The sequence below is a fragment of the Aspergillus terreus genome, genomic scaffold, assembly GCF_000149615.1.
Source record: "Aspergillus terreus NIH2624 scaffold_6 genomic scaffold, whole genome shotgun sequence".
Taxonomy (NCBI): Eukaryota; Fungi; Ascomycota; class Eurotiomycetes; order Eurotiales; family Aspergillaceae; genus Aspergillus; species Aspergillus terreus.
The window spans coordinates 1,407,752-1,429,040 of record NT_165929.1 but is presented as its reverse complement, the minus strand read 5'-3'; the positions used below and the strand labels follow the sequence as shown (position 1 = coordinate 1,429,040).

Here is a 21,289-nt window from a genome sequence, read left to right as displayed (position 1 = left end):
AGGCTGATGATTATTATTTCAATGCAAGGAAGAAAATTTCTTCAGGGATTTAATGGAGGTATGCAATTATGCATGCGATATTCCAGTTATTGCGTGCATTGACGAGTTTTATACAAGCCTGTCAGACGGAAGAATCATTGATTAACTATTGATTTTATCAATCAATTATTTCATGGATGTGTATACATACATAGTTATCTTTTCATAGTCTACTCCGTACTCGGTAGTGTAGACTGTAGACCCTTACCTAAGATATCAACTGGAGGCGCCATTTTCCCTGTATGAAGTGGATACTCCCTCGCTGTTCTCGAATTCTTCTCGCGTCTTCTTTCTTCGTCTCCTTCTTCTCCTTCATTCTTGCGACCCTCGCCTATGACGGAACCGACCTTTGCGAAAAGTGGATTCTTTTTCCAGGCCTGACCTGACTGTCAGGGAAAAAATCATACCCTTTTTCGACCCAGACAGACAAGACAGCCAGCGTCCATCAGGTTCGTCGATCCACTCTGATCAACCATCGGGGCGTCAATGCTTCTTTCTCTTCCTCTCTTCGGCCCTCCGTCTGACCCTCCATTTCTCCTTTCGTTCTTCTCTCACTCATTCGGTCAACAAATACAGTTAACTACCTAGGTACTAAGTTACCTCGTTAACTAGTTACCTCACCTCCACGCAGTCGGCTTATTAATCTCCGTCATACTTTCGGACCCTTTCTCGCATATTATCTCCGAGCGCAACGGACCTCCGACTCCAACAATTCCCTCCCCCGACTCAGATCAAAGAACCCTCACACCCCCCCGTCAGAGTGGAATATCTCCAATCTCTCTCCCTCTCTTACACTCTTCCTCTGGTCCTTTGGCCTTTCATGCGTCTGTAGACCTGTTCGATCCCACCCTCGTGGAGGTACGAGCGATCAACGGTCGGATCGCCACGCGGGCTGTTCTCTCCCTTGCTGATCAGATTTATCGGGTTCCCCGACTTGGAGATTTCTGGGATTTCTTGACTCATTCACAGTCCTTGTCCGATTGTCTTCCCCTTGCATGTTCCTGCGCCGTCCGACGTAATACTCTGCCTTTGCAAAGACTCCTTCCCCGGATTGTCGTGCGGCGCCATGGCCACTTCATCCTCCGCTTTTCATTCTGCGCCCGACGGCGCCAACGACGATGATGCGCTCCCGACGGACTCGGCGTTCTATCACGATGACGCCGACCCCTCCGTCCACCCCTCAAAGGACGATGACTCCAAACCCGCCAAAGAACCTCTTCCCATGCAAAAACGGCGTCGCGTCACTCGCGCCTGTGATGAGTGTCGCCGGAAAAAAATTAAGTGCGACGGGAAGCAACCCTGCACGCATTGCACCGTCTACAGCTATGGTCAGTCTTCCGCGCCCCTCTCCCGCGGATCTCCCTCGTTCATCCTGACTGACTGCGAATAGATTGTACCTACGACCAGCCTTCGAATCGTCGTCGTAACCCTGCGCCTCAGTATGTCGAAGCGCTCGAAACCCGCCTCCACAAAGCCGAAGCCCTCCTGCGGGTCGTCCTCCCCGATCTTAACCTCGATGATCCGCGCTTTGACGAGCACGCGACCGAGCAGATGCTTGCGGCCGTGAAACGAGAACGACAGCATCAACAACAAGCACCACCACAGCCCGCGACCACCGAAAATGAACCCCAGCCAGGCCCCGCACCCCCCGCCGATACAGCCGCCGACAACAGCGGCGGCGATGAGTCGCTACTCGAGACGATGGTCGATAATTCCGGCTTCCTCGACTTGGATGACCAGGGTCATTGGGATTACCACGGCCACACCTCGGGCATTATCTTCATCCGGCGTCTGCGCAAACAGCTCGGCGCGTCGGACGTTTCTGGGCCGACCATGCGGTCGCGGCCGCAATTGCTGGAAAGCCCCAAGTCGACGTCAGAGTCGCCGCAAGAGGGACAGCTTGTTCCTACCCACGATCTGCCGGCACGCGATGTCGCACGGCGTCTGTGTCACAACTGCCTGGAAGACGGGTGCTCTCTGATGCGATTCGTGCACGAGCCCTCGTTTTGGGCCATGTTTGATCGCATCTACGACGTCCCCCCAGAGCAGTATACCAATGAAGAGCATTCTTTCTTGCCGCTACTCTATATCGTCATGGCGGTCGGTTGTCTGTTCTCGGATGACGGCGCTGGCACTCTTGATGTGTCCGGATATGAAGGCGCTATCGGTCAAGGGTATGTGTTGACAATCACGATGTCGGCCTCGTTCCACCACTGACCTCTCCAGTTTCCAATTCTTCAAAGCAGGTCGCCAGCTCTTGGAGATTACCGACTGCCGCGACTTGACCTCCCTCCAGGCCATCTGTTTCATGGTCCTCTTCCTTCAGTCGTCCGCCAAACTGAGCACATGTTATTCCTATGTCGGCATTGCCCTTCGCTCGGCCCTGCGACTTGGGCTGCACCGTTCGGCCGTGACCGCGAATTTCAACCCGCTTGAGCGAGAACTCCGTAAGCGTGTCTTTTGGGTCGTCCGGAAGATGGACACCTACGTGAGCACCCTCCTCGGTCTGCCACAGATGCTGAGCGACGACGACATCGACCAGGAATACCCGCTACCTGTCGACGGCGAGTACATCACCCCCGAAGGAATCCTTCCCACACCAGAAGACTACACGGCCCTGATGGCCGGAGCCAACGCACATACGCGATTGTCGGGTATTATCCTAAAAGTGGTGAAGTACATCTATCCTGTGAAGAACGCCCAGCATCGGTCCAAGTCGGACCAGCGCTATGTGGTGAGCCACTCGAAGATCCGCGAGATTGAACGCGATCTCCAGGCCTGGATGGAGGAGCTGCCTGCGGCTCTCCGGCCGGGCACCGAGGTATCGCCCCAGCTGGAGCGGTATGTTGAATTCCGTCTGTTCTACGTGCGCTGCGAGACTAACCAATCAATTCCAGGGTGCGACAATTGCTGCGAATTAGCTACGCGCATGTGCAGGTCGTGATGTATCGGCCCTTCATGCACTACGTCTCCAGCGGATCCCAGGCGAAAGGCGTGGACCGGCGTTCGTACGCTTGCGCTGCTGCCTGTATCAGTGTCTCGCGCAACATCGTTCACATTACCACCGGGATGCACAAGCGGGGCCTCCTCAACGGGGCGTACTGGTTCACGATGTACACAACGTATTTCGCGATCTTGTCCCTGCTCTTTTTCGTGCTCGAGAATCCCGATTCCCCGACAGCCAAGGATGGCGTGCTCAAGGACGCCATGGAAGGCAAAAACACGCTGGCGGGCCTGGCCAAGAAAAGTATGGCGGCCGACCGGTGTTCGCAGAGCCTCAACTGTCTCTTCAAGAACCTCCCGGAAATGCTGAAGAACCGGCAGTCCGTCGCGAACCCGGTCAACCTGAAGCGCCCCGCTCCCAGCACCAGCAATAATGGAATGGACAATGCGCCCAGCGCGCCGGCCCCCGAGATGGCACCACCGCAGCGAGCCAGCACTTTCCCTACCCACATGTTAACCAAAACATCCCGAGAGGCGAGCGTCAAAGCCAAGAGTATAGACGACACCTACGCCAATCGCACGCCCAACCCTCGTCCTCTCAGCAACCCGACCTGGTTCTCATCCACCCCAGAGACCCCCACTGATCACCCGTCCGCGCGGTCTGATCCCATTTCTGCCGGGCACGTGGACACGACGCCGCCGGCATCGCAGATGCCCATGACGCTGCCCAACGACTCTGCGGTGTATACCTCGCAGTCCTTCACCAATCCCTCGAACCTCCCCGATCTCATGCCGATTATGTTCCCGTCCGACGACCCCTTTGCGTACCCCACGCAGCCCATGTCCACGCTAGAGGATGACCATTTCCGGCAAGACGGCAGCATACGGCCATTTGGGCTGGACCAGCGCTCGGCGATGGCGTCCGTCTCGCCGACAGACCCCAACACGACGATAGGCATGCACACGCCGAATCTCGACAGCTTTGCCAACTTCCCGCTGTTCTCAAACGGCACGCCGACAAGCACGCCGTCTGGCCTGCACGCCACGCTGCCGACGCGACTGGCCAACTCTCAGCACCTGAAGCAGGCGCGGCTGCAGTCGCCCGTGTCTCACGGGTCGGCGACGCCGACAGAGGCCGTCAACAGTCCCGACCTCGTGTCGCTTCCGAATCAGAATTACATGTGGCAGGGGTACAACTTCCAGCCTCAGTCGTTCGCACCGGAGCCCTCGACGCAGTCCATCGCGCCGGGTAATCCGCCGAATTTCAGCATGGGCGTGGACGACGGCAGTTCGGTGGGGATGGGACTGGATCTGGGGATTCCGCTGGACGACATCTTTGGCAATGGCGAGGCGTGCCGACCGAACGGGCTGCCGAATGACGACTGGATTCAATGGATGAACGTGGGGGGTTAGCATTGCACATCATGAGGTATGAGGATCGGATAATGAGGACGGCGTTGGTGGTTGGTTTTATATACCGTATATACATGACATGGTAGATATAATGGATGAATATCCTGGTCCCAACCAACGTAGATCTATCTATCTTATATATATATATACGTGTATATGACAGACGGCATGGCTACGTCCTCCTGCGAGGCGGCTGATACCAACTCCAAATATTCAACCCGACCTTAGTACCAGCCGTGACAGGCAACGCTGCATGCCACGTCTCGGGGTACCCGGAGCCATCGGGCCTCAGGTTCTCCCAGAAGATGGCATTCCCCTTGATCGGCCGGAACGTAATGCCCTCATGGCCATTGCCGCGCCCCTCGCCATCGGCATCCTCGCACTCGACAAACCGACACCACGCCGGGTCCCGCGGCATGCGCAGCCGCGGGAAATTCGTCCCGCCGCCCTCACACTCATCCCCCAGATACACCATAAAGGTGCTGAGCCGGTCGCCACCGCGCGCCGCCGACCCGGCCCAGTCGAAATGGTGCCGGTAGTGGCCCGAGGCGTTGTAGCGCTGCGCCCACATGCGCTCGACGTACAGGTGCGGCCGCCAGCCCTGGAAGGCGCGCGCGCGGGCCTCGAGACAGCGCACCGTCGTGTCGCGCGGCAGCAGCGCGCGGTCTGAGAGGCGGCGCGTCGGGTCGACTTTTTCGGTCGTGCCGTCGAAGATTATCGAGGGGGTGTAGCCTTGCTCTCTACTTGGGTTAACTGCGTGTCTGTTTGGGGGGATGGGGGCGGGAGGCGAGGGGAGGTACCCTAGTCGGGCGAGGTGGTCGGCTTCGGCATCGCTGAGAAAGTCCTCGATGTAGATGATGAGCGGGTCGCGCGAGAGCAGGTGCAGGCGGTAGGCGTCGGTCGGACAGTCGACGGTGACGCCGTCGTCGAGACTGAGGATGTTAGGGTCGAGGACGGGGTATTCGAGGTCCTCTGGCGGGACGGTTAGGTCGGCGTCGTCATCTTGGAAGAAGGTTCGGGACGATGGGCGGACGGCGTCGGGGGAGGGAGGGAAGAGTTGGCGGGAGAGGGGGGCGAGGACGAAGAGGTAGAGGGGGAGGAGGTAGAAGAGCGAGGTGAGCAGGGAGGAGAGAGAGAGTCGGGGCATTCTAGAGGGGTTGCATTGTTTGCATGGGGTTGTCGTTCGACCTACCTATTTGGGGTTGCTTGATGGTCCGTAGATATCCGGTCAGGTGATTACATCTCCCTACCCTGATATTGTTCTTAGAATCATACAATACAACTATGATGCGTCTGATGATGGATTCACATTACTAAGAGTATCTACCATTCTACAAGTCATCGTGATGAATCCGGGGTAAGCAACTAGGAACATCCCGCTAGTCGCTGGACAGGACCACTTCCTAGTCCTAGTATTCTGACAGGATTATGGACTGGCCTAATCCTGTCCTAGGCATCCTCCGTAATCCTGTCCGATCATAGCCACTTTCCCTCATTCGGCAGTCATTCCTGTGTCTACCTTATTAGGTTGGAAATATAGGCTAGGGCAAACCGTGCATCCAATACCAAGTGTCTCAAGCTCAACCGGCCATCTTAGGCAGCCGAATTCTTGACAGTCTGCCAAGGGAGGAACGGAGACAGGGAGGGACAAGACCGCATTAATCATCCTGGCCACCTTCCAAGACTTTCGGAGCGGGCGAAGACGACAAGACTGCCAAGTGCCTTACTCAGAATTGTCTCGCCTTCGACCAAAGGGGGCAATCCAGTGAGAACGAGGACTGGATTTGGAACGGACCACCGGAGAGATCGGTACCAGAAGAACGAAAGAACGAAAAGAACGAAGATTCATGGGGCTGCTGAGTCAGCGTTACTCGTTTCGCCTCGGGGAGCATGAACCCCTGATTGGTGGAGACAGGGTCCATGGGTGCCACGGAAATGCCTGATTGGGCAGTGTCGAGAGTGTAATTTACCGACGGTATCGTCTTGTCAAGCATCCTCTCAACCTCATCGCAGGCGGCAATGAACACGACAATTAATTCCACCACAACTACAGATCCCTTCAAGACTCCCATGGATAGACCATCATACCTATTATTTCACCCAGTGTGAACCCATCCAGCAAATATCCTCCTTTGCATGCAAACCGAACTCACAAATACCGACCCGTGGTCCATTGCAGCCCCGCATCTCTTGGCCCGGTCTTGTCCCTGTCCTCCGCCGGGCTGTGCAAGCGGCTTTTTCTGGGCTTCTGGGCACGTCTCGGCTGCGGAAGGACAAGAAAGCCGCCCTCCCCCCTCCTCCTCTCGCTTTCTTCTCCCAAGACTTTCCTCCTTATCTCTCCTGCTCCCCGTCTCTTCCATTCTTCTTCTCTCGACTCTCTCCTTTCTCCTTCTTTCTCCTCTCTCTTCTTCCTATTTATACCCACGTACATCTTCACGCTCCTCACGCGTTATCTCTTGCTTGTTGCTGTGTTGTCCTTTCCCACATCGTGTCACCTTGACTGATCTGCCATCAACACACAAGCCATTCAATTATTTATCCAGTCCATCGCGTTCTTACAGTTCGTGGACTGGTCTGACTCGTACATCTCCCTTTGCAACCCCCTTCCGCTCCCAAGACTGGGACAAGAAAGACTTTGTCTTGGCAATGTCGGAACACCAAGACACCACCACCTCGCCCTCCACGGCCCCCGCGCCTCTCCCCGCTACCACGGCGCAAGAGCAACCGCCTGCAGTCCAGACTGTCGCCCAACCGACCTCGTCAGCTGCCTCGACGGCCTCTGTGACGGCCACCGCCGCTGCCGCCACCGCCGCCGTCGCCAGTCCCCCGATCAGCAACGGCAACGCCTCTCGCCCTCCCGAGGAATTGTCGTGTCTCTGGCAAGGATGCTCCGAAAAGTGCCCAACCCCAGAAGCCCTCTATGTGAGTCCTTCACCTTTCGTGTCCATCTCAACGTCGCTAACCCCGTCCAGGAACACGTCTGCGAACGCCATGTCGGTCGCAAGAGCACCAACAACCTCAACTTTGACGTGCCAATGGGGCAGCTGTCGCACCACCACCGTCAAGCGGGATCACATCACTTCTCACATTCGGGTGCATGTCCCTCTCAAGCCACACAAGTGTGATTTCTGCGGCAAGGCCTTCAAGCGTCCCCAGGACCTCAAGAAACATGTCAAGACCCACGCCGATGACTCCGTCTTGGTCCGGTCGCCCGAGCCTGGTGCTCGGAATCCGGACATGATGTTTGGCGGCGGTCCCGCCAAGGGTTATGCGGCCGCGGCCACCCACTACTTTGAGCCTACCCTAAACCCCGTCCCGAGTCAGGGCTATGCCCATGGCGCTCCGCAGTATTATCAGTCTCACCCACCCCCGCAGCCGTCCGGCCCCTCGTATGGAAACGTCTATTACACTCTGAGCCAAGCCCCCGAGACGGGTCATGCCTCGTATGAGCACAAAAAGCGTGGATACGATGCCCTGAACGAGTTCTTCGGCGATCTGAAGCGCCGCCAGTTTGATCCCAACTCGTATGCTGCCATCGGCCAGCGGTTGCTGGGACTCCAAAACTTGTCGCTTCCCATCTTGGCCGGTAGTCCGTTGCCCGAGTACCAGGTGATGCCTGCTCCGGTTCCAGTTGCAGCGGGTGGTTACGGCCCCGGTGGTCATCCCGCCCCCGCGTATCATCTCCCGCCCATGAGCAATGTCCGCACGAAGAATGATCTGATCAACATCGATCAGATCCTCCAGCAGATGCAGGAGACCATCTACGAGAGTGATGACCATGTCGCTGCGGCGGGCGTGGCTCAACCCGGCGCCCACTATGTCCACGGTGGCATGAGCTACCGCACCACCAACTCGCCGCCAACCCAACTGCCTCCGACCCATGCCACGGCCCCGGCCACCACGTCGGCGGCTCCCGTCATGACAGCCGCCACGGCACACTCTCCCTCCACTGGCACTCCCGCCCTCACTCCCCCCTCCAGCGCGCAGTCGTATACGTCGGGTCGCTCCCCGATCTCTCTTCCGTCGGCTGCCCGAGTCTCGCCGCCTCACCATGATGGTGGCTCAACCATGTACCCACGCCTCCCATCGGCCACGATGGCGGACAGTATCACTGCCAGCTATCCCACGGCGTCCAGTGCTGCTCCTCCTTCTACGTTGGGCGGCATCTATGACCACGAGGACCGCCGCCGGTACACCGGTGGCACGCTGCAGCGCGCCCGTCCGGAGGAGCGTCGTCTCTCCGATGCTATGGACCTGTCTCAGGACACCAAAGGTGACGGCGACCGGACACCTACCGCCAAGTCGCGGGACAATTCTTCGTCTTCGTCTCCGGGTCGCATCTCGGCCAGCCTCATTGATCCGGCTCTCTCGGGCTCGCCGAGCGAGACGGAGGCGACCATGCGGACCGCGCAAGCAGCGGCGGAAGTGGCCGAGCGATCGGACGTCCAGTGGGTGGAGAAAGTACGCCTCATCGAGTACCTGCGCAATTACATTGCCTCTCGTCTGGAACGGGGCGAGTACGAGGGCGATTCGGATCGTCAGAGTGAGCCACGCTCGCGGGCGGCGAGTCCCGATGGACACATGGAAGGCGTGGAGAGTGAGGCTCGTCCGGCTGCAGAGGAGAAGGCGCCGGTCAAGACAGAAAGCGGTGGGGACGCCGTGATGTATCCGACGCTCCGGGGGCTGGAGGACGACGGAGATTCCAAGATGCCCAGTTAGGGTGTATGTAGAGGCTTTGCTTTGTATCTGTTTGATTTGGAGTCTGAATTGCTTTCTTCTCATAACGGCTTCTTACGACTGTCTGTATTCTGGGTATTGGCTTGATTCTTCTTATTCCCTGTCCGCTGGATCGTGGACTTTCGTGATTCCTTTGACTGTACTACTCGATCAATGCACTGATACATATGCTCTCTGCTCAATGGATGAGTCGTAATTGCTACCTACCTACGTTGGCGTCGTATGCGTTGCGATAGTCGACATACATACTCTATAGCCCTTACACCATACGATGACCTAGGGTACATGACGACTGACTTCAATATCAATCGTGAGCTAGCGCCCCACTTATTTACTCCCCTCCTCTTATCTTGCCCGTTGTCTAACCATAATGCCATATCTAGCCGTCCCAAATAAGATCGGTGCCATTCTATAACGCCGAGACCCTTGCTTTACCTGTGTTATCTCGAAGATGACGCCCGAGGAAGTTGAAGTCGAGACCAGCCTCCACGAATCAAGCCACAACACCATGAAGATCATTATCGAGTCTAGTTTCTTCAAGGAAAACCGGACGTCTACGCTCCCTGCCCCTCGGACGCGTCAGGCGGTTTCTTTTGCACAAATTTCAGACGACCCCGGCCTGTCAGATTTCCGTCATTGGGACTGATTGTCAAATATGGGGGCGACATTACAGTCACAGAGGCGAAAACCCAAATCATGCTCTACACGCAGTTGAAAGGCAAGGTACCCATTCCTGAGGTGTTTGGGTGGACCGAAGACGGTGGCCAGATATTTATCTACATGGCTTTGATAGACGGCGAAACCCTGGAGCAGAGATGGGCCGCTCTGAATGAGGAGGAGAGAGTGGCTGTGTGTAGACAGCTCAACGGGATGGTCAAAGCCTGGAGAGCGCTAGAAAAGCGTGATCAAACCCTTTACGTTGGTAAGTACCGTGATTTGAACTCCTTACAATCCCTAGTTAGACGGAAATGATGCTCAAGCACCGTAGGGGGCCTCGATAACCAACCGCTAAACGACATCTTTCTCTACGATCACCGGGACCTAGCCGGCCCATTCCACGGCGCAGACGCCGTCCGGCAGTTCCAGATGGGCTGCGACATCGACATCGATAGGCCGGTGTCTGTGGCCTTTACGCATACCGATTTGGTGCCCTCGAACATCCTCTTATCGCCCGAGTCCAATCCTGACGTTGCGGCTGTCATTGACTGGGGGCAGGCAGGGTGGTATCCTGGTTATTGGGAGTATTGCAAGGCGCGGCGCGTCAGGCCTAATCCGGAGTATTTTGATGATGAGCTGGATGAAGAGTGGAATTTGAAGTACCTGCCGCTTATTCTGGAGCCAGTTGATGAGGAGACGGTGTATTATCCTTGGTTGTGGTTTGTCTTGTCCAAGGGTATATAGTTGTGTAGTTGTGTGGGATTGTTCATGTGTCGAGAGACGGAAGCCTGATATCTATCCTCTCGTCTCTGGCCAGACTCGCGGAGCCCTTCTCGTAGTTAACGCACAAACTGTTAACTGTTATACAGTAGATTCCTATTAAGCATGATGAGGCATGTCCCCTCTCAGCATTTTTTTAGACTTGGAGTTATATATATGAGAGGTATTGCTCCGTCAGGATAGATATATACTAGGTAACTTTCTTATTATGACTTGTTGGATTATAGGGGCCCTATTCCAACAGTTCAATAAACAGAAGACGATTATACTCAACGACCTACTAGACCAAGATACCTGCCTTCGGTTGTCTTCTATCCGACTTGGGTGATGGATTGATCTATTTTTATGACTTCGCTTTGGGCAAGGGTCTCGATGGTCTAGACTGCTGGACTAGTCGATTCCCGGGCGAACCAGACAGCACGAGAGGTCCTATCTATTGTAGTATTTATTATGATGCAGACGAGGCTGATTCTGGTGATTTGTGGGGAACAGAGCTCTTCATCAAGAGACCCGACCTTGAAGTCATCCATTGTACCCTCTAGAATACTAGGAACGCCCGTTTTCAAGCCAAAGACCCACCAGGCTGCAGGATCCGCGATAGATCTGAAATTCCAGGCGTAATTGACTGATGAGAGTCGAGACATGTAACGTGGGTGGAAAGATGTCACGGTGTCTTCATACGGTGGGCGAGCCAACCACGACGCCAACAGGCCGATATTGTTGTTGATATAGGGATCCGCATTCCAACGGTGCACGCTAAACTGAACGCGGCGCGGGAGGGGCATGACGCAAACAGAAGAACCAAAGAAGATGATCGGCCTCTTACTCGTGGCAAAACCATGCAGGAGTCGGTGGACGGAGGGATGTGAATGGCCGGTGGGTGTGGAATTCCCCGATGCGGCCAGAAGTGTTCTTTTGGCTTCCCTGGGTTTGGTTCGAGTTTTCCTCTTCGATTTTTGTTTGCTTATTGATTGGATTGATTGATCCCGAACCTTCCCATCCGAAGACTCCGTGGATCTGTATGTAGATTTGAGTCAGTATGCGACTAGGCGAAGATTAGGACGGCATGATCGAAGAGAAAGGCATGGTCGCGGGGTTGGTCGGTGATCTTGATGAGACATCCTGCACGCGGAAGTACACTGTCGGAGAAGAGTGGAGGATTTGGGTCTGAAGAAGCGAACACTCTAGACGAACTGTTTTGGTTTGGTTTGTTCTTCTCTCGGTTGGGTAGCGGATGTGGATGTAGCGACAGTGCGCGAGGAACATGGGCGGATGGCTGGCTCCACTGACTGTTTACGGCCTGCACGCACAACGAGGGAATGGAACCACTCCACTGGGGTGGTATTGAGAGGCGCAGTGGGATTGTTGACAGAGTATTAAACCGGCAGGAGCCCATCAACATCAACAATCAAACCGATTCTTTCAATTTGTGTTGTTTTGGAAAGATTAAGTGGTTGGAGTGTATAGAAGAAGTAAAGAAGATCGTGACTTTCCCCACACGGAAGCGGTCACGCCCCAAACACCCGCGCGCGTTATCGTCATCGTTTTCTCTGTCTTTCCCGCCACTCTCTTCTGACTTCATCTTAACCAACCCTCGACTTTCCCCCCTCGACCTCTTCTTCGACTTTGGAGGGTCTGTTTTCTTCCGTGAAGAAAGGAGGGAAAAAGCAAACTCGAACTTTATCACTATCTTTTCCCCTCCACTATCATCATCCGTCCTCAGCGCGTCTCGGTGGCAAACCCTTCGTCTGGTTCTTCCCTGGGACATCCCCGTTTAGCTTTTTCTTTCCTTCCTGGGGTCATCCTTTTTGCCGGGATTTTCTCGTCTTCTTTCATTCTTCTTGCCTCCTCCGGATTCTGGTTTTCTTTTGTTGTGTGCTGCGCGCATCGGGCAATCCATCCACATCGCCTTCCACCAACATTCTCAGACTCGCCTAGACTACTCGATTAGACAAAGACAGAAACTCGCGATCTCGTGGATCACAACTACGGAAGAAGACAAAACATACACAAACATCCCCCGCCAGCCGACACGGCCGCACACCTCGCCTTCTCGTCATAATCACAATGCCTCTCTCGAATCGGCGTCGCGCGCGGCGCAAGGAAATTCAACTGCAAGAAACTTCTGACGCGGAAGCCCCGGACTCGTCGCCCTCTCGTCCTGCGAACAACAAGAAGCGCAAGGTACGTCGATCATGGTCGCAAGACCCCACGTCATCACCCCATCTAACTCCCTCCTCCCTAGATTGATCGCGGCTCTCCCCAACCTCGTCCCATCAAAACCGCCGAATCCGCCGACGAGGCCGATGATTCGTCGCCAGAGCATGACCTGTCGGAAAACCAGGATCTCATGGATCTCGTCATCTCCTATCTCGAGACCGCGCGCGAAGAAGTGCGCGTCTTGCGCGACCATTCAAATGCGAAAACCGAAAACAAGCAGAGCGTGCGCGCCTATGCGAAAATCGCCGGCCGCAACTGGACCTACTACGTCAAGACCCTCCATGTCAACATCGGTCGCGAGCCCGACCGCGAACAGAAGCTCGACGAGCAGTCCAGCCCCGTCACCATCGCTGCGCGAGCACTGCCAGAAGTCAACGTGGATTTGGGCCCCAGCAAGTTCGTGTCGCGTCTGCACGCGGAAATTTTCTACGACGGGGAGGAGACAGCATCTTGGCATATCCGTGTCAACGGCCGGAATGGCGTCCGCTTAAACAATGGCGTCCTCAAGCGGGGCGCAGATGCCATCCTTTCCTGTGGCGACATTATTGAGATCGCCAACACCCAGATGATGTTCGTGACCCCCGGTGATAAGGCCAACATCCACCCCAGCTTTGTGGAGCGCGCACAACGTCTGGCCAATGGCGAAGAGGAACTACCTGCCTGGGATGCTTCCCAGCATGCGCACCCGGCGCATGGCGCATCCCTGGAGACCGCCCCAGCCACCAGCCAGCCCTCTTTGGCACCCGCGCCGCAGTTTCTCAAACGTCAGGTTACACCCCCGCCGCGATCGCCCGACACCGTGGGCGCCCGTACCGCCAAGCAGTCTCCGTTGTATAACCGCGGTATGATGATGGAGAGCACGGAGGAAATCGACTACAGCAAGGACGCGGCTAAGGACTTGAAGCCGCCGTATAGCTACGCGACACTGATTGCGCAGGCGATCTTCTCTAGCGAGGAGGAGAAGCTTACACTTAACAACATCTACAACTGGATCATGGAGAAGTACGCGTTTTATCGTCACTCTCAGAGTGGCTGGCAGGTACGTTGCATTCGTTCGACGATCGGACGTAGCTAACTGAAGTAGAACTCCATCCGGCACAATCTATCCTTGAACAAGGCGTTCCAGAAGGTACCCCGTCGCACGGACGAACCTGGAAAGGGAATGAAGTGGCAGATCGTTCCGGAATACCGCGAGGAATACTGGAAGAAACAGCTCCGGAAAGGAACCCAATCGTCAGCGCCATCCTCGCCGGCCACGAAAGATTCATCCGCGCGGGGCGCCAACGGCATGGAAGCGGTCTTCTCTGCGAAGAAGTCTCCGCCGGTATCCTCCCCAGGATTCAGCTCTTTCCCGGTGGCGCCAGTCGAAGCGTATACGCCCGAGCGGGGCTCGCGGGCAGGCCGGAATGGAGTTCGGGAACATCTTCGTCCGCCTAATGCTCGCGACTACGAAGAGCCGTCTCCCTTGCCTGCGCGATCCGCGACCAAGAACAGCAACGGCACCACCCTGAGCCGATCGTACGGTCTGTCGGATAACGTAACCGGGTCGCCTCCGGTGCTGTCTTCGTCCTACTATGATGAGGCCCCGTCGTCGATGATCACCCCGGCTCCGCAACGTCAGCAACCGCGTCTTCCCCCACCCAGCACTGCCCAGATCCCGTCCAAATTCATGCCGATGAGCTCCCCTGCGCAGTTCTGGAAATTCGCCGACATTGGCAGCACGCCTGCGCGGCCGGTACCCGATATGAGCCCATTGAAGGGCGACCCGGGCGACGCACTGGGCAGTATCCCCAGTAGTAGTCCGCCCCCGCCGAACCTCGCCAGCCCGAGTAAGCCGGGCACGGCCAACGGACTGGGCTCCGGACGGACGATGCACACCCGGCGCGAAGAAGAGAGCCTGCGGTCAACGGCCAACGGCGCTGCGCGTGACCGACCAGGTCTGGGTGACGACGACGAGGAGGATGATGGTGGTGGATTTGATCTGGCGAGGTAAGTAGCATGCATTTCGATAGACCTCGGGGGATTCGATAGGCTAATTATGACCAGGGGCTTCCAACCGATTGGATCGTATCATCGACAGTTGAGCAATGCGCAGCGGGCCAGCGCAGCCACCTCGTGATGTACATCGACGTTTTTTTCTTGTTCCTTGCTATGTATCCGTTATGAGTTAGACACCTGCATAGAAGGAGGTGCATGGGGGCTCGGAGTTGCTGTTTGCTTTACTTTGCTTTTTTTGCTTGGGTGTAAGACATGTAATGATAGTTTATTTTATGAATCAGTTATCACTAATATCTACATCCTGATCGTAGAATCTTGGAAGAAATCACTGCACATCCGGCCAGAACCGCTCCTCCAACCATACCACCTGCTTCCACCACCGCTCACACTTCCCCAGCATCTCGCTATCCACCGACTCGCCCATCGCATCCACCGCCTCCCCGATACTATCCACAAACTGCTCAAACTCCGCACTCGACCAGTTGGGAATGAACCGCTCCCGGAGCGCGCCCCCATCCGCATCCCGCCCACCTGCAGGCTTCTCCCCCAGGAAAGACGCCGCATACCGCCACGCACGCAGATAACACACCTCCGTCGCCCACAGCACCACCAGACCCTCCAGCACCGACACGCCCGGACTCCCCGCCGCCATGAACATGTCGATGTACGCGTGCGTGATGGGCGTCGGACCAAACGTCTCCTCGCCAGACCCGGCATTCAAATCAAGCGCGTACTCCCGCGCCACGTCCTCGAAGAACTGCAATTCGCGCTGGATGTTCACGACCGCGTCGATGAGGATGCCCGCGGCGCGCGTGGTGGGTGACGGCGCGCCGGGGACGACGGGGAGCTGCAGTTTGGAGAGGAGCAGCCCGATGAAGCGCACGTAGGCCTGTGCGTAGAGCCGGTCTTGCGAGAGCCATTGCGAGAGCGTGGAAGCGGGCAGGACGCCCTTTCCGGCGGCGCAGAGGAAGGGGTGCGTGGTGGCCTTCTCCGGGGAGAGGGTTGTTGGGAGGTGGGTGGTTAATTGCATTTTGCTTGGGGTTATGAGAGGGTGGATAAGGTGAGGTGAGTGAGGTTATTTGGATTGTGGGGTGGTGGGGTGACGTCAAATCGCCCATTCACTGATTTAGAGTTACCCTACCCCTGCCCTAGCACATACAATGCTTGCATATCCTCCGACGTCTGAGGATTCACCAATTGAGCAACCAGCAAGCCCTGGACCAGATGGGCCCCAATCGCTCGAGTCAATCAATGGTATTGTAAACAGGCGGATCGCCTGGCTTTAAGTGCAAGTCGGCTAACCCGATTTAGGATTGTATGCATTCACGCGGCCGAATGGTCATTAACAGTCGACGAAGAAGACCCGTTCAGCTCTCAACCATATTTCCTACGGTAAATTCTTCTGGGAGAATCCTTCACTATCGGGCGTCCGGCCGCAGTTCCGCTTCTTCCTCGATGCAATCAGTCAAGAACACTTAGACCTGCCACTACCTCCTCAGTTCGCGCCAGACATGTATTACCCCCAATGGTCCAAGGTTAAAGAGTCTTACGCCTATATACTAGCACCCTGTCGCGATCGTCTCCGACTCGGCGGTCGTTAGACAGAATAAGACGTCCAACCGTGCGCTTATGCGCGCCGGCCGTGTCGCATTCTTGCAAGCGATACCGGCTAACAACAGATAACCCTACCATTTTGTGAGTGCTAATAGCACTTAGCTCAACTATAAGGATCTTGTTTAGACCGCTCACACCATGATTCATCCTCCTAATCACTTGCCATACCAGGCCAATCCCACTCGATGAAGCGCACAACGAACGGTCACAGCCGAGAAGAGCTCCTGGATCGCCTGCATTCCACGGACGACCAGTACCACGTCTTTTGGACTGTCATCGTCTTCTCCGACTGCTTTAAGTGGTGCATACATCCTACAATTAAAGGAATTGAGGTTTATTCTAAAAGAAGACTGTGTTCTTCTAGTCGTTGACTCAAAGAGCACTCACCCTCGGCATCGAATGGCATTGGCAGCCAACGAGACCAACAGATTGTTCGAACCGATGATAGGTTCACCTTCTCCGCTACGGATCCTGAAAGACTGCCGCTACCGTCGAAAGCGCTTCTTGACATGCAGTTTATGCTGACCAGAGTCATTAGTCTTGCTGGAGCAAAGGAATGGCTTGGGCGGTTATATTGGGAGGACTCGGACGAAGATGCACCCGACACCCCAATTCCTGGGTGGCTTGGGAGCATGAGCTCAGCTAAGGGGACGATAGCGAGGAGACGGAAATACCTGTCAAATGTACAAATGACCGCTAGGCGACCAAGTGTGAACATACTAATGGGCCCCTTGTATTGTGGATATCCGGGTTGACAATAACCTCCGGACACCCATTCCCGTGAAGACAAGAGTGTCGAAGCAATGCGTTCTACTACGATGGAGCAAGTCTTGTTCTCCGGGGATGATTTGCGCATGGGACTATGTATTAGTACGAGGCTCTAGCGAAATCAATATCTTGCTAGAAATGCAATTGTTTGCTTGTTCAAGGCTCTAGTGCGGCGCTCTCTTATCAACACAACGATGACAGCCCAATATAACCTGGGAGCCAGTGCCCAGATACGCTAGGCTGCCTCTTTGAAATCCTTAAACGACTCAAACATCCGGATCATCTGCAAGGCCCCGTCCTCCACATACATCATCTCCTCCATGGCCAGGCTATCCACCAGAGTCTCGCGCGCCCGCGGCCACATATCCGCCTCGTACGCGACAATCGCGCGCTCCAGCGCCGCAGCGTCCTTCTCCCGGTCATATTCATACCCATCCGCACCCTCAATCTCAGCGCAGATCCGCTCCGCCAGCACCATCGCATCAAGCATAGCATGATTGACCCCCTCACCATTCGGCGTCGTCACATGCGCCGCATCGCCCAGGAGAACGACGCCCCGCGTGCGCGTCCACTGCGCACCGGGCAAAAACACATCCGCATCAAGCCGGTACAGCGGCCACGGGCGCCACGGTTCCTCCGCGGCTGCGACGAACGCGCGCAAATGCGGCGCCCAGTCGGCGAACATGCCCTCCACCGTTCTCCGAGCCTTCGCCATATCCGCGACGTCGGCGGCGCCGCCCGCGCGCGTCAGGCTCTCCGCCGCCGCGACCCCCATGTACACGCGGTACGATTGATCGGACATCTGCTGCACGCAGAGACAGCGGCCCGCGCCGATGGCGAGCGAGTTGCCTGCGCCAACCATGTCGAGGGCCGCGGCGTAGGCCGGGTTGCCGGGCGAGAGACGGCCCTCGATGAAGGTTTTGCCGGAGTATTGCGGTGTCGCGGGGGTTAACTGTATACATCAGCTCTCCGTCACTGGCACACTGCACGGAGGGTGTTAGGAGGAGGAAGGGAAGGGAAACGCACCAACGGACGCAGTTTACTCCACGCCCCGTCCGCGCCAACAATCAAGCGGAACCCGCTCTCGCTCGTCCCGTCCGCAAAGCGCAGCACCCAGTCTTGCGCTGTCGCCGCACCCTTGTGGCTGGGCTCCAGCTCCGCGCGCTGCAGCGCCTTCCCCCAGCGGATGCGATGAGACGGCAGCGAGTCGAGCAGGAGCCGGCGCAGCTGGCGGCGGTCGATTTCCGGGCGGTTGTTGTCCGCGCCGCCGACGGTGGTGCGGTGGTTCCCGTGCGCGTCCTGGATAGTGAGGATGGTTGCGTTGCGACGGGCGAGCTTCTCAAACTCGGTCGTCAGGCCGGCGCGGTGCAGGGCGGCTTGCCCGCCTTCGGCTGTGAGGTCGAGCGTGCCGCCTTGGAATCGGGGTGTGTGTTCTGGCGAGGGGTCGCGCTCGAACACGACGTAGTCGAGACCGGCGAGTTCGAGGAAGCGGGCGAAGGTCAGCCCGCAGGGCCCGCCGCCGATGATTGCTATCGGTGGGGGTGAGTTGGGTGTGGTTTGGGGGGTTGGTGCTTGGTCCATGTCGGACGAGGTGGTATATGATGATATAGTGTTGCGTAGAGGTTGTTTATTGTAAGGGTATAGATGAGAGCGACAGATGAGATGTGGATGCACGGCGAGTCGCCGTTTTTATATCTACGTCGTGGGCCCATGCTGATAGTCATTTCTGGTCTTACGGACGAACCATACTTGTTTCTATGTCGAATTGCGCTGTTTGTCGGGTCGAGATATTTCTCGGACTGTAGAGATTCCCGAGTTAGGGCTAATGTGTGGTGAGCTCGGGCGTTAACAAACCCCGAGCAAACCATGGGTCATGTCAACACTGCTCCGAACTTATTCTCGACAAGCTTTGAACTCGGTATTCATACTATGGAATATGTAGGACTGTTTCAATACACCACTATCAAGTCCCTCAATTAGGCACGTCCTCCATCTCCCGATGCTCCAATACAAGCCGGACCATTACCTCCAAGGTGTATCTCGCATCGTTCCCCGCGTTGTGTAAATTCCACCCAGTCATTTCCAGCTCATGGAGGACCTTTGCCAACGACCGGTGCGTCTCTTCGCGTCTAAGCATCCGGAAGAAATCCGCCGTGTCTACCACATCGATGAATCCCGCGGTGCCCGCTGGTTTCTGGTCGATATGCACGCCCATCTCGCGCAAATACTGCATATCCATCGCGACATTGTGTCCGACCAGAACTAGATGACGCGATTCGTCCGTCCCCACAGAACTTCCTGTCTCATGAACCGCCGCAGGTTGAATTGCCGCCAACACCGCGGCGCCCAAGTCCCGTTCATAGACAAACTCGCTCTCGCCAAAGTCAAACCGCTCCGGACAGCCCGCGAGGTAGATGCGATTGACAATGTGACGGTGTTCGCTCACACGTAGATGACGAGACCGCATATGCTTTCGCCAGTGGCTCGCCTGTTCGCCAGGAGCAACGCCCACAAGGTCCTTCGTGTCGAGGATTGAGATGCCAACCTCGGTCACCTCTGAGTGGCGGCGTTCGTTGGCCTCAACATCTACGCAGACGAAGATGGGCATTTTCCAGAAGAGATAGGGAACAGGCTTGTTTACATCGAGCAGTATTTGAGTGCGGGCAGACTCGGTCACGTCGTGATTCTCAGCGACAATCTGCTTGTACGTCTGGCCCGCCCAAGTCATGTCACCGTCCACTGCTGGCGTCTCGTCTGTGTGTGACCGCAGCCCAAAGTAGCTCTGCAGGCGGGTGAGACACTCGACCGTGCGTATTTGGTTCTGGAGACGGGATTGCTGCTTCGCTTTCGAGGTCTTTTTGTTCTTTGTGGCGCTGCAAGCTCTATCAAGCATTCTCTCATAGGCTAGATACTCCTCGTCCATGCCAGACGGCGCGGAGAGGCGGGTTGAGCCAGGAGGGATCTGCGACTCGAGTCGGTCTTTCATCTGCCGACTGGTACACTGGCCCAGGAATTTTGGGCTGGGAAGGTTGGGATTGTCGAAAGTGAGCTGCATTCCCTGTTTCTCCGCTGGGATAGTCAAATTGCACCGTAAGGCTGTGTTGATTTCCTTGAAGAACGCGCGGACTTGGTCTGCCGGCACGAGTAGAAGCGCACGGGGTGAGACACGGGAAGGAGGTTGGATGTAGTAGCTGGATAATGTTAGCTCGGTGCATATCAACGGACATAGGCAATTCGTACATGTCCCAAGTTCGTTCCCAGAATTTCCCCCCATCGAAGAACTTACGGGCCACGGTCTGGGAGAGTTCTCCTTTGATGTGTCTGTAGGGGAAGCGAGAGACCGCCATCAGAGGACAGAAGGTTTTGTCATCCTGGATGGGGACGACGGGGATGGGAGTAGTGTTTCCTTCGATGTCTCTGGAGACTGCTTCAGTGGCCTGGGCAGCACTTGAACCCCCATTTTGGTCCCTAGACTCTCGCTGTGAGGGCTGGAGCTGCACTGACTGCGCAGGTATGGAGATTTGGGATTGGCTCGCACTGCCAACTTGGCTGGACTGTGGAGTTGGTCGAGGTGCCTTCGCCCTGAGACCCGTGTCGAGCTGGAGAAGGAAGCTGTCTTTCTCAAAGAGAAGGTTGAGCAGGGCGTTCCTGTCCATGGTGGGTGAGTGATTTAGAAACAGAGTGCAAGAAATGGTGAGAGGTAGATGAAAGGAAAAATGAGAATTTGAGGTGAGACAGAAAGAGAGTTGTGTTTGTTCTTGCCTGATACATAGGTAGAGATGCTGGCGCTGCATACATCTGATCCAATTCACCTGCTAATGAAGACAGATGTGATGAATAATGTGCTGCGTGAATTGCCCTTATAGACATTAGTCCACTAAATTTACCTAACAGCCAGCTTAGTCCGATTTCTTCTATCATATTGTGATGCCTCAGTTGCCGTTTGTATACTTCTTGCGACATTCCTGCCTTGTTGCCTGAGGATGGCTCGATCGCTGACTCATCCGGGATAATAATTGCCCGGACCGAGCATCAACATCAACGCCAACGACCACCTCAGATACGCCAGACAGACGCCTTCAATCTTCCGGCAGACTTCCTTTTATCCTGTGCTTGTTGC

General features: G+C 56.0%; 6 protein-coding genes across 6 annotated transcripts; 3 read left to right on the top strand and 3 right to left on the bottom strand.

Moving 5' to 3' along the window:
• Positions 1-1,105: 1,105 nt before the first annotated feature.
• On the top strand, positions 1,106-4,395 carry ATEG_04743 (putative C6 transcription factor (Mut3); the record flags this gene model as incomplete). The annotated part of the gene is made up of 4 exons (XM_001213921.1): positions 1,106-1,367; positions 1,430-2,213; positions 2,266-2,880; positions 2,937-4,395. The coding sequence occupies 4 exons, from the start codon at positions 1,106-1,108 to the stop codon at positions 4,393-4,395; spliced, it is 3,120 nt and encodes a 1,039-aa protein (XP_001213921.1).
• Positions 4,396-4,567: 172 nt separating this feature from the next.
• On the bottom strand, positions 4,568-5,542 carry ATEG_04742 (oxidoreductase, 2OG-Fe(II) oxygenase family; the record flags this gene model as incomplete). The annotated part of the gene is made up of 1 exon (XM_001213920.1): positions 4,568-5,542. The coding sequence occupies one exon, from the start codon at positions 5,540-5,542 to the stop codon at positions 4,568-4,570; it is 975 nt and encodes a 324-aa protein (XP_001213920.1).
• A 580-nt stretch (positions 5,543-6,122) lies between these two features.
• Positions 6,123-6,467, bottom strand: ATEG_04741 (uncharacterized protein; the record flags this gene model as incomplete). The annotated part of the gene is made up of 1 exon (XM_001213919.1): positions 6,123-6,467. The coding sequence occupies one exon, from the start codon at positions 6,465-6,467 to the stop codon at positions 6,123-6,125; it is 345 nt and encodes a 114-aa protein (XP_001213919.1).
• Positions 6,468-7,041: 574 nt separating this feature from the next.
• pacC (putative C2H2 transcription factor PacC) lies at positions 7,042-10,533 on the top strand (the record flags this gene model as incomplete). The annotated part of the gene is made up of 4 exons (XM_001213918.1): positions 7,042-9,109; positions 9,389-9,442; positions 9,674-10,054; positions 10,121-10,533. 4 exons carry the CDS (start codon positions 7,042-7,044, stop codon positions 10,531-10,533), a joined length of 2,916 nt encoding a protein of 971 aa, XP_001213918.1.
• Positions 10,534-12,636: 2,103 nt separating this feature from the next.
• Positions 12,637-14,908, top strand: ATEG_04739 (putative forkhead transcription factor Fkh1/2; the record flags this gene model as incomplete). Its single annotated transcript, XM_001213917.1, has 5 exons — positions 12,637-12,753; positions 12,815-13,828; positions 13,874-14,481; positions 14,539-14,778; positions 14,836-14,908. The coding sequence occupies 5 exons, from the start codon at positions 12,637-12,639 to the stop codon at positions 14,906-14,908; spliced, it is 2,052 nt and encodes a 683-aa protein (XP_001213917.1).
• A 2,496-nt stretch (positions 14,909-17,404) lies between these two features.
• On the bottom strand, positions 17,405-20,825 carry ATEG_04738 (uncharacterized protein; the record flags this gene model as incomplete). Its single annotated transcript, XM_001213916.1, has 5 exons — positions 17,405-18,121; positions 18,196-18,698; positions 18,914-18,968; positions 19,196-20,360; positions 20,410-20,825. 5 exons carry the CDS (start codon positions 20,823-20,825, stop codon positions 17,405-17,407), a joined length of 2,856 nt encoding a protein of 951 aa, XP_001213916.1.
• Between the last annotated feature and the right edge of the window lie 464 nt (positions 20,826-21,289).